A 12,946-nucleotide genomic window follows, 5' to 3' on the forward strand; every position below is an offset into this window, starting at 1 on the left:
CTTAAAGTGCTGTAGCTCACCTTAACACTTTTTCTCCCTACATACGGTAAACATTAACATTAAAATTAAAATGAGAAATGAAATAAATTTTACTTTAATAAGAATGTCCTAGGCATTAAAAAATTACATTTTTATCTTTTTTCAAAATGTTTCCATCTTTCTTTTCATCATTCCATTATACTATAAAGAGATATAATGGCATATAGGTTTTAAAGTTGGCTAGTAAATTGCATAGTATTCAACTACTTTTGATGTTCTCTTTCAGTCTGATGACAGTAAAACTTCTGTGAGGGATCGCTTTAATGCAAGACAATTCATGTCTTGGTTACAAGATGTGGATGATAAATTTGACAAATTAAAGGTATGTATATTTAAAAGTTCAGTTTAAATGGATGCTTCCCTCTTAAATGGAAAGTGTAGCTCTATTAGGAAAGGAGATAGCCATTAGTCATGCATTCTCATGCCAGCTACAGTTGGGAAGTAAAGGAAAATAAAGAGCACAAGTCCATTTTTCAAGACCAGTGTAGTATGAAAGTTGAAACTATCACAGAAGTAGCAGTTTCTGATGGGGACATTTATGCTTGCTGTCCAGTATCCAAGTCTAGTGATCGCTCTGACAATGAAAGAATGGGGGAGGGCAGTCAGAGAAAGAATATATACTACAAATAATTCATAAAGAAAATTATCTGGTTGGAGATTTTAAACCATTTCAAAAATCACTTCTTAGGTGTTCATGATTCTTTTGATAATTTGAAGTCTCATTATTTGAAAGAGCAGTTTCAAATTAAAGTCTGTGAGGTCAGAGAGTGGTGAAGTTGCAGACCCAGAAATAGTTGGCATATGGATACAGACAGGATAAAGCAGAAATGGGTGTGTAATTTAAAAACTTAATCGCTAAAGAAGCTATGGGTGAGATTAATTTTTAAAGCAAACTTGACAGAAAAATCAATTAACTCTTCTCTTCCTCTCAATAGACCTGTCTTTTAATGAGACAACAACATGAAGCTGCAGCTTTAAATGCCGTCCAGAGATTAGAATGGCAGCTCAAACTCCAGGAACTTGACCCTGCCACCTATAAATCTATCAGCATTTATGAAATCCAGGAGTTTTATGTTCCCCTTGTTGATGTTAATGATGACTTTGAATTAACTCCCATATAATAGCAGCCATTCCTTCTGGTGGTGTCGTCTTAAACTCATGTGGCTCAAGAGTATTAAACTGTGGAATACTGCCTTTTGAGAAAAATACTGATATTATGCCTTTACAGTTGTTAGTAAAGTTTGACTAAAGTTGGTTATGTATGTAGTAAACACTGTCATTTTATAAAGAATGAAAAGAGAATTATTTTGGATCCTAGATCCAAACAGTTTCTAACTGAAATCTATTATTTATATTGGTGAGAGGTAACTATTACATTAGAGCATGTTGGCAGACCGTGGTAGATATTTCAAAAGCTGAGAATCTGCTAACAGCACTGGAAGTTGTTAGCGCTCCTAAGTAACAAGATAACCACTAGTATTCAAATCTTAAAATATATTGGTAAGCTAAAAGGTTCAATTCCTACCAAATAGTTTCTAATGTGGAAGAAAAACTAGGCACAAAATTTCTTTAGTTTATTTTATCTGTAAATTAATTGTACAGTTTTCTTTTCAAAAATTTTAATATTGTCTTCCTTTTTAATAACTTATTTTATACATATTGTGCAGATGTAAATCTTGTAATTAATGGTCAAAATGTATACAAAGGGATTGGTAGTCAAAACATGTACAAAGAAATAATTGTAAAGCTGTTGTGTCTAATGTTCTATTGGACCAAAGTTGTCGTTTGTATGGAGTGTAGTAGTAATGTGTTCAGGTAGCAAAACTTTTAAATAAGGCCTGCATGTGTTTGAGTTAGCTTGTTTTCATCACCATAACTGTAAAGGTTGTGACTTAGTTGTACTGCATGCTTCCTACAGTTTAACTCTCTCCATAAGCAATGCCTAAAGTAGTGTAGGGTGTTTCATGCCAGTCTCCTGGGATAGTACTTATGACTCACTGTGTTGGACACATTATTTAGAATTAGTCATGCAAAGAAACAGCTCTTTTTTCATCTCACACAGTAGAACCCAATCCTCCTCCCAAAATGCCTTTGAATGAAAATTCTGAAATTGTAAATGTCTATTTTAATACTCAAGTATGAAAGAATCTGTGAATATATGTAAATATGTTTAATAAATTTTATTGGTCATGTTAAATCATTGTAAAACTTTTTTACATTGCTTAAATATAATGTTTTAAGCTTAATAACCTTTGCACTTTTAAAATACAAACTGAGTACTCAAATCAAAAAAAGAGTTATTCGGTAGTCAAAAGTACAAGAAACAGGCATATTCTGGTCAATCTCTTCAATATTTATGAAAAATTGATTAATATGTTATATTTTTTCCTTGTATCAAGATGCAAAACATAATTTTCAGAATTTTATAACTAAAATAAGATTTGGTATGCTGTTTTTAATAAAATAATTAGCAATATACTTAGGAAAAAACCAGTTTCTCCTATAACATGAAGTAGATTAAATATTCAGGAATATTTCAGGTCTGAAATCTGTTCAACTTATTAAACATTTTTGAAAGGAAAATTAGGTTATATGTAAAATTGAACATAAATATATGAGATAAAATTTACAGAACTTTCCACAGTACTTTCTTGAATTATAAAATAATGCTGGATATTTTTTATTCTGATAGAGAGAAGTAAAAAGGATATATGAGGAATAAAGTGACTTAAACTCAGCAAGCAAGTTGGAAATCCCAGCTAATGGGAGAGAATGTAAAAACTGAAGTTTCTGAGTGCAAAGGTATATATTAAGCTTAGGGATTTTTGAATTTTTACGTCAATTTATATTTTAATTCATACTGTACTTGGCATGCGCAATAAAGCAGCACGTGTAAAAGATACACAGTGCAAGGACTTCATTATAAAGGTTGGATGTAGTGTTCTTTAGAAATTTAGATGAGAGATTTGGGCCTTTTTTATTGGATACATGGGGCCAAGAAAGGCAGGGTAGGTTTTGAAGCACTGGTTTTGTTGAAGTTAAGTTTATTAAGGCTGGGAACATTAAAAGCTAATTTATAAAAGCAATACTTTTTAATATGAAAAACTCAATGCAAATTTTGTTTATACTTTTGCCTAAAACTAAAAAACCAGATTATTGAGCATTGAAGTCATAGAAAATAAGAGAGGTGTAAATTTATACAGCATCTTGTTCTGAGGGCCCAACTGGAAAAGGAGGGGAAATCACTGTTTGGCCAAACAGAACAAGCTGCAGAAGAGAACAAGCAAGCAGGAATCTGGCATATTTTAGTTGTCCCAGCTTTTTACATACTAACCTAGCTCTCACCCTCTTCAGTGGTACCTCCAGTTGCTGGAGCCTTGATGCCATGCTTCTGCTTCTGCAGGTTTCCTTGTAAAGTGACTCAAAGCTGATCAGATAGCTTACACGAAAAGTTGAATGCCTTCTCGGTGTAATTTATACTTAAGTAGTTAGGAGCTTTATATTCTAAAGCTCTGAAATACTAGGAAAAAACTTGGAATGGGGTATATACCTAAAAAGATTTAGGATTCTGAAAGAGAAATAAAGGATGGTTAGTTTAATCAGTGATTTTTTTTAACTATTCAAATATCATGAACAAGATATACTAAATTGTACCTAAGGATTTGTATTTCTTTAAATCTTGTTCTAAATCATATCTGTTTAATAAATGACTAGTTGATATTTGTGCATGTTATTTAATAAAGAGTTATATTTTTATAGAAAAAATAAGAGTGAAATGTGTGCTAAATGTTTTTTTACTTCCCACTCCCATGTGACTCTAAGCCAAACACCAGTGTTTACTTTGGGCAGTAGTAAAATTATAGAAATACTCGTTTTGGGGCAACAACCTCTGAAAAATAGCTCAACTCTCTTCAGTAATGAGATCTCAAAAATGAATTATAAATGTTAGACATGCTGCAAACTTCATAACCACAAAAATCTCAAGCAAATACCCCATGAGGCTCACGTTAACAGACTTAATAGTTATATACTCATTCTAGAAATTGAGTGCAGTGCTAAATATGTATTTTTCTTAGTTATTCAGAAAGCTAGCAATATTTTTTATTCTATTTCTGGTTTCCTGGTACATAAACCCCCAAAATTTTATATAGAGGAAATTGACTTTAAAACTCATCAGATAGTCTTATCTTCTTAAATTTTTAAAGAGAGCATTTTCATGATTTTTCCGAAAATCCCTTTCAAACATTTAAGGCAAAAAGATGGATGCAAGAGATACTAGTCTTTGGAAAAACTTTGTGGAGTTTAATGGATTAAATACCTTTTAATTCATCTTCTTGGTGGCTTTCTCTACACCATAGTCTCCATTGTACCTAAAATGGGGTTAGAAAGCCTCCACAGTAGCAGTTACCCAAAGTTTTAAATCAGTAGAACCTGAGTTCATAGAACAGATGGAGGCAAATAAAGTTTAAATAATTCCCTTAATCAATATGGTGGAAAAAGCATGTAGAATTATAACTATCAGCATAAAAACAGTGAAAAATAAATCTAGAATGACTTTTTCCAGTGACTAAATGTTAAATATTACACAATATCAGCAAATAATGTAAACTTTTTAGACCTGTGCATATCTCCATAAGAGAAAGTAGCATATAAAAATACCTAAAGATAAACACCTTTGCTTGCATGGGGATTCAGTTTTATTAGGTGGGTTATTTACACAGAATTTAAGGTTATTTATGAAACACATTTATTTAACTCTATTGATGACTTTTTAAAATGCGTTTTAAAAAAAAGCTATACGCCGTATCAAAATATCTGAGTAGTCCAGATAAAAAGCTTTCAGGTAGCCACGTTTTCCCCACTTCTGAAGAAAATTCTGCTGTTAAACACAGAATGAAACAAGCTTTTGTGGCGTACCTGTGTGCCCATCACTCAGCTTAAGAGCTCATTATGAGTACCTTCTCCATTTTTTTTTAAACTGGTTTAAATCCAGTTTAAACAAACAAAAAGAGCCAGTCCTAACAAATGTATATACTGTTAACCATTGCCTGAATTGTGATTATTTGCATCATGGAAGGAAGTTCCCTGTGCCCGTTTGCGGTTAGTACTCCCTACCCCAGAAGAGACCACTGTGATTCCCATCACTGTATGTTTCTTGTACCTGTTCTTGAGTTTCATATAAATGGAATCAAAAGAGTATATACTATTTTCTTGTGTCTGCCTTCTTTCTCTCAACATAAGGTTTTGAAATTCATCCATGTTGCATATATCAGTAATATGTTCCATTTTATTAATGAGCAGTAGTGTATTGTACAAACTTGTTTATTCATTCTCTTGTTGGTAGACATTTGGATTGTTTCCAGTTTGGGGACTATTGTGAATAAAACTGTGAATCTGCACATCTTTTTTTGTGGACATATTCTTTCACTCTTGGATACCTACCTTGGAGTACTAGGTCATAGAATATTGTTGTATGTTTAACTTTATTAGAAACTGACAGTTCTCCAAAGTGGTTGTACTATTTTATATCCCTCCCTGTGAGAGACCCATTGCTCTGAATCTTCATCGTTTGGTGGTGTCAGTCTTCAGTTTCAGTGATTTTGGTGGATGTGTAGTGGTACCTTGTGCCTCTTTAATTTGCATTTCCCTGATGACTGACGAGGTTGAACATTACTTTTTATATGCATATTGACCATTTGTACATATTTTGTGAAATGTCCTCAGATGTTTTGCTCATTTTTATTGGGTTGTCTTTATTGCTGATTTGTAGGATTTCTTTATATATTCTGTGTATAAGTCCTGTGGTCAGATACGTTGTCCTGCGTGTTTTTACCTAGTCTGTGGCCTGCCTTTCCATTTTTTCTTAATGAGTAGTTTCTGGAGTCATGAAAGTACTTTGAGGGCTTTTGTTTCTGTGTTATATCAGTTGATACTTACCAGAGTAGAAATTAAAACAATTAAAAACAATTTTTAAGTGTATTACTAAACCTATTTATGTATACTTTTATGAAAAATGTATTTCCAAAAAAATTAATAGGAAAAGTGTATTATTTTAAATTTTGCAAATTACATAATATTGGGCTTGATATCTAAAAATTTCATATCTGCTTCTGCACTCAATGCATTGTATCTATTATTTGTTTGGTTTTGGTTTGGTTTGGTTTGTATGAAGAAAATATGGCTTCACACAATAGGGAAAGAGGGAGAATATGTTAATATTTTAAATATTTAATAGATTTTCAAACAAATGTGGGCATTGTTCTTTGATTCCACATCAAAACGCAACAAATAGTTTCTTTTTGTTAAAGATTTTATTCATTTATGAGGGAAAGAAAGAGTTCAAGCAGAGAGAGGGGCAGGGGGACAGTTTCCATGCTGAGCAGGGAGCCCAGTGTGGCACTCTGTCCCAGGACACTGAGATCATGACCTGAGCTGAAGTCAGACCCCTACCAGACTGAGCCACCCAGGTGCCCCAACAAATAGTTTCTAAAAGTTAGCTACCTTGTAGAATCTGAAACTATATAATCAACTTTTGCTAACTCTGTTACATTAAATCTATTTGTCTTGCACTTTGGCTCTTTTAACACTGAATGATTTTTAACATCATGTATTGATCCTTTAGAAAACGTTGGGTAACGGTGTTATATGTGTCTTCCAAATGTCGACAGAGCTCACTTTATAATACCAAAAATTCATACTTGTTAATATCACCACTGATTTCATCAAAAATGTCTTTTAAGTAGGGACGCCTGGGTGGCTCAGTTGGTTGGATGACTGCCTTCGGCTCAGGTCATGATCCCGGAGTCCCGGGATCGAGTCCCGCATCGGGCTCCCAGCTCCATGGGGAGTCTGCTTCTCCCTCTGACCTTCTCCTCGCTCATGCTCTCTCTCACTGTCTCTCCCTCTCAAATAAATAAATAAAATCTTTAAAAAAAAAAATGTCTTTTAAGTAATCAGAAGCTGTGAGGCCCTAAGTGACAACTACAAGTTTTCCAAAATTCTAATCTTTACTTGAAAGGTCAGACGTTATGGCAACAAACATTGTCAGTTCTTTAAAGTGACAGGCTTTTGGGGCACCTGGGTGGCCTCAGTTAGCAGTGAAGCGTCTGCCTTTAGCTCAGGTCATGATCCCAGGGTCCAAGGATTGAGCCCCACACTGGGCTCTCTGCTCAATGGGGAACCTGCTTCTCCCTCTCTCCCTGGTGCTCCCCCTGTTGTGCTCTCTCTGTCAAATAAATAAAATCTTTTCTTAAAAAAATTAAATAAAGTGATATGCTTTTGACAAAGGTACCGTGTGATACATATATCAAATGATCTATATATCTCTCACATCATGATGTTTTTAATAGCAAATGATTTACCATTTCATTAAACATTAATCATATGGACATTCCATAAACTATTTAACCAGTTTCCTCTTAAACACTTAGGTATTTTGCAAATTTTTTTATCAAAAAAAAAAAAAAAAGTTCAGTGAACCTCTTAGTACTGAGATAAATTCTTGTGCTAAAACAATAATACATAAATTCTTGTGCCTGCTTTCCCTTACAGAGAAATGCTCCTTTTAGACCAAGGAGCAAATATCTTCCCAGATAGACTCCTCAACTAGCTTCATAGTCTCAGTCCAGCCCTATTATAACAAGTTGGAACTAAAAACTTCCCAGGTAGATGGGATGGATGACAAAGTAAGCTTCAGAAATCTAGGCTGGACTAATCACTTTAGAATGGGCTTATGAGTCTAATTTCATTCAGAATTCCACAGCCATTAGATTTTTCTCCATGGAAAACTAAGTTATTTTGGATTATGCACAGGACTGTTCCAGCCAACAAGAAAGATCCACAGTAGCAAAATTTCCGAAATTCTCCACCATGAGACTTCTTCATTGTTGTGAAGATCAGGCAGGGTTCACATATAGAACTCTGAACTCTGGTAAGAAGACTGCCTAGCAATCAGTCTGATAATCTAATATTACAAGATATATGATGCTAAGGATATGATTCTTCTCATTCTTAGGATTATTTTAGGTTTTTCTCAGGAACTGTACTCTCTATGCAGTCTTTCAAATATATAGCGTATTTCCAGTAGGTTATGATAAAGTCAACTCTCCTAATCTTGAAGCTCCTAATCATGAGTAGAAATAATTACTGAAGCAAGTTATCCCCTCTGTGTATTCATTCTGAACAATACTACGTGATGGCACCAATATTTTCCCCTGTTGATCTTGGGGAAACAGGCTATAATTTTTCATGGCAGCTTGTTAATGCTCTTTATTTTTATTTTATTTTTTAAGATTTTATTTATTTGACAGAGAGAGAGGGAACACAAGCGAGGGAGTGGAAGAGGGAGAAGCAGACTTCCCACTGAGCAGGGAGCCTCACGCAGGGCTCGATCCCAGGACTCTGGGATCAAAACCTGAGCCGAAGGCAGATGCTTAACGATTAAGGCACCCAGGCACCTCTTGGTAATGCTTTTTAATTCGAAAGTTCATTTGTATTATAGTTCAAAGCCTTCTCCCTATTAGTCACCTCTGTAGCAGAGTAATTACATTATAACATAATTTTCTTTCAACAGAGGCACAAAAATTTATTCTTCTTACATGCTAAAAACAATTCTTAAACGTTTTCCACTTCCATTAATGTTGAAGTAGCAGAACAATCCTATGACCTCACACGAGGCTGGGCATAGTTTGTGTTCCCATCAGCCAAGGAGGAAAGATCTAATACCCAGGGCATCAAACAGTACTCAGGAGGGCATTGCCTTTGTGAAGCCAAATAAGCCCCAAATCCCCTCTGGCCAATCCTAAAAATTAGCTTCAAAAACATCAGACCAGGGACGCCTGGTGGATCCGTCAGTTAAGCATCTGCCTTGGGCTCAAGTCATGATCCCAAGGTCCTAGGATCGAGGCCCAAATCGGGCTCCCTGCTCCGTGGGGAGTCTGCTTCTTCCTATCCCTCTGCCTGCTGCTCCCCCTGCTTGTGCTCTTTCTCTGTCAGATAAATAAATAAATAAAATCTAAAAAAAAAAAAAAGATCAAATCAGGGGATCCTGGCTGGTTCAGTTGGTAGGAGGGCATATGACTCTTGATCTCTGGGTTCTTTGAGGTTCACGTTGGGTGTAGAGATTTCTTAAAAATAAAATCTTAAAAAATATATTTAAAAAAAATCAAACAGATTCCAGGTAGCTCGATTACATGACTGAGCCTAATCCATCACTAAAAGAACACAATAAAATGCAGTAACCAACAATGGAAAAATTACAATGTCTAGAGTGAAAAATGATCAGGCATATGGGGTGCCTGGTGGCTTTGGCTCAGGTCATGGTCCCGGGGTCCTGGGATCAAGTCCCATGTCAGGCTCCCCGCGTAGCTAGAAGCCTGCTTCTCCCTCTCCTTCCTGCTTGTGCTCCCTCTCTTTTGGTATCTCTGTCGCTATGTCTGTCTCTCTCACCCAAATAAATAAAATCTTAAAAAAAAAAATGATCAGGCATGTAAAGAAGTAGAAAATTATGACCCTCAACCAGAAAAAAATAGGAATTGAAGGAGAAATAAAAGCAGTAATGGAACTAGTAAATAAATATGTTAACAGAACTATTTAAGTCTGTATGTACAGTATAGTAGAGGAAAACATAACCACAATAAGAAAAAAATGGGAGATAAAGTTTTAAAACAGCCAATAGCCAATGCCTAGCGCAGTGCTTGGCACACAATAGATCCTCAACTTATTTGTCCAATACATATTTCTGTTGAATCATTCAAAGCAGTTTTCCATGGGAACCCATGGGAGAACTTTCTCTCAAGCATGAATATTAAGAAAAGATTACTTCTAGTTCATTTTTATCCTACAAATACCGTGGATGTTGCGATGGGTTGTGTTTCTTTCTTTGCGTTTGCTGTGAGAATGCTTAAAATCAGTCTGTTACCTTCATCCCAACAAGTCATTTTAGTGCCATTCTGTACCCAGTGTTATTCTCTTGACCTTATTTTCCTTACTTTCAAATTCTTTGTGTGATGATTTGACCCTTCCTGCATCATTTGTATTTTTCTCAACTTCTTCCAATCCTTCCTGGAAAAAGCGAGCCATAAACATATGGAAAAAAAAAAAAATTAGCCACTACAATGAGATACCACGCACCCTCTGGGAGGCCTATAATCAAAATTATGGAAAATATGAATGTCGGCAAGGATGTGGAGAAATTGGAGCTCTCCTGCATTGCTGGTGAGAATGTAAAAGGGCACAGCTGCTATGGAAAGCTGAGGTGCAGTTTCCCAACAAGTTGGTTACCATACAACCCATTCCACTCCTAGTTATATACACAAAGGAATTAAAAGCAAGTGTTCACGGGTGCCTGGGGGGCTCAGTCTGTTAAGCGTCTGATTCTTGATTCCAGCTCAGTTCATGACCTCAGTGTCATGAGATCGAACCCTGTGCTGGGCTCCATGCTGGAGCCTGCTTAGATTTTCTCTCCCTCTCCCTCTGCTCCTCTCCACCCCACAACTTGAGTGCACGTGCACTCTGTCTCTCCAATAGGAAAAAAAAAAAGTGTTCCAACAAAAATTTGTACCTGAATGCTTATAGCAATACTGTTCACTATGGTCAAAAGTAGAAACCACCCAAGTGTTCATCAGCTGATGACTAGATAAACAAAATGTGGTATGTCATACAATGAAATATTACTCAGCCACAAAAAGGAATGAAGTTTTGATAGATGCTGCAACATGGATGAGCCTGGGAGATGCTGGACACCTGGGTAGCTTAGTTGGTGAAGTATCTGCTTTCTGCTCAGGTCATGATCTTGGGGTCCTGGAATCAAGCCCCATGATGGGCTCCCTGCTCAGAGGGGAGCCTATTTCTCCCTCTCCCTCAGCCCCTCTCCCTGCTTGTGTGTGCACTCTCTCTCTCAAATAAATATTTTTTAAAAAGAGAAAAGAAAATGTAATGCCAACTGAAAAAAACCAGATAGAAAGGCCACATATTATCTGAGTCCATTTATCTGAAATGTCCAGAAGAGACAAACCCATAGAGACAGAAGAGACTAGTGATTGGCAAGGTGGGGCAGGGGTTGCAGGATTGCTTAATGGGTATTGGGTTTCCTTTTAAGGTGAGAGAAATGTCCCTGAATTTGATAGTGGTGATGGTTGCTTAACATTGTGACTACTAAATGCCACCAAACTGTATACTTTTAAGTGGTTAGAATGGTCAATTTTATCTTAAATGACTTTTGACACACAGAGACAGCATTAAGTTCCTAGGTACTTGCTGTTCCTCTCTTATAAGGTGGTACGGCTCTGAGGACTGAGGGACTGAGGCTGTCCTGGGTGGTTTGCTGCTAGGACACTCCTCCACCAAGCCAGCCCTCCTCTGCTCACTCACCTCCCTTCACCTTCACCCCCAAGTCCTTCTCTCTGCCCCCTTCAAGTCTGAACTGCCCTTTAGACCAAGCCTAAGCCTCCAGAAGTCTGATTATTCCAAACACCGCCAATCTCTGTTCTTCTTTCTCCCTTCCTCCCTCCCTCCCTCTCTTTCTTCCTTCCTTCCTTTCTTCCTTCCTTCCTTTCTTTCTTTCTTTCTTTCTTTCTTTCTTTCTTTCTTTCTTTCTTTCTTTCTTTCTCTTTCCTTTCTTTCTCTCTTTCTCTCTTTCCTTTCTTTCTCTTTTCCTTTTTCTTTCCTTCCTTCTTTCTCCTTACTCCTTCCTTCCTTGCTTGCTTCCTCCCTCCCTTCCTTCCCTCCTCCCTTTCTTTTTTCTCTTTCTTTTCCTTCCTCCCTCTCTCCTTCCCTCCCTCTTCCTTCCTTTTCTTTTTTTAAAGATGTATCTATTTATTTGAGACAGAAAGCACGCAGGCACATGCAGGAGTGGGAGGGAAGGGTAGAAGAGGAGAAACTCAAGCAGACTCTTCCTGCTTCACGGGCCTGCAGAATCTCACCACCCATGAAATCAGGCAGGACCTGAGCCAAAACCTAGAGCCACTTTGCTTAACGTACTGAGCCACCTAGATGCCCTGCTTTTCCGTGTTTCTTAAAGTAACCATTAAGCTCTCAACTCTATGCATCCTTATCTTTTTCACTAATTTCACTAATCTTCGTTACTGTTGTCATTTTGGCTACTACAGGGGAGACCATTGGTTCTAGTTTTTGTGGATCTTCCAAGAACCAGAGAATCCCTGCACACAGAGGAATGAGACATTGATGATATGATTCCTGCCCTAAAGAAGCTTCTAAGATTAGTTAAGGAAACAGAACACATATACATTAATAGGGAAATGTCAGTGCAAATAAATGCTTTGGGAGCTCAGAAACAATTGGGGATTTTAGCCAGGGAAGTCATTCCTCTAATCAATTCATTCACCTGCTATGTGCCAGGCACTGTGTTGAGTTATGGAAGATGATTTTTGATATCTGTATAGAGTGATACTTGAACAGGCTTCCAAGAGTGGATAGGAACTGCGCAGCTAGAAAAAAAAGTAAGAATTCTGTCCTGAGCAAAAAGAAGAATGTGCAGAAATACAAGATGGGAAAAATACAAAGTGTGAAAATAGACCTGCTTAGCTTATGCAGAAGATTTGTGTGACATCAAAAAAGATCTGCATATATTGGTATGAAAAGATGTTCTAGATAAGCTAAGTGGAAAAAAGGAAATTGTAGTGAAGTATTCTTAACATAATTTCGTTTGTCGCAAATATATGTTAGTGTATGTGACTAAAAAAAGAAGAAATATACACGAAACTAGGAGCAATCACTGGGGGTTAAAATGGCAAAAGGCACTCATTATGAAGTTCCATAGTTTAAAAATTTTCCCCAGCTTGCATGTATTACATGCACGATGAAAAGGGGACAAAAGGGCAATGAAAAGAAAATAATAAATATTTTAAATAAATAAGCTACAGAGTTTGGACCTAATTTGGTAAGCAAC

General features: G+C 36.5%; 1 protein-coding gene across 5 annotated transcripts in view; it reads left to right on the forward strand.

Moving 5' to 3' along the window:
• Positions 1-4,618, forward strand: part of ANKRD12 (ankyrin repeat domain 12) — a 130,742-nt gene extending 126,124 nt beyond the window's left edge. For all 5 annotated transcript variants that reach the window (XM_032309640.1, XM_032309639.1, XM_032309641.1 and 2 more), the window contains 2 exons: positions 266-361; positions 975-4,618. In XM_032309640.1, coding sequence (XP_032165531.1) covers positions 266-361; positions 975-1,160 — 282 coding nt within the window. In that variant the 3' untranslated portion in view covers positions 1,161-4,618. The remainder of the gene's footprint in view (positions 1-265; positions 362-974) is intronic.
• Positions 4,619-12,946: the final 8,328 nt, after the last annotated feature.

This window comes from Mustela erminea, chromosome 13 (genome assembly GCF_009829155.1).
Source record: "Mustela erminea isolate mMusErm1 chromosome 13, mMusErm1.Pri, whole genome shotgun sequence".
NCBI lineage: Eukaryota > Metazoa > Chordata > Mammalia > Carnivora > Mustelidae > Mustela > Mustela erminea.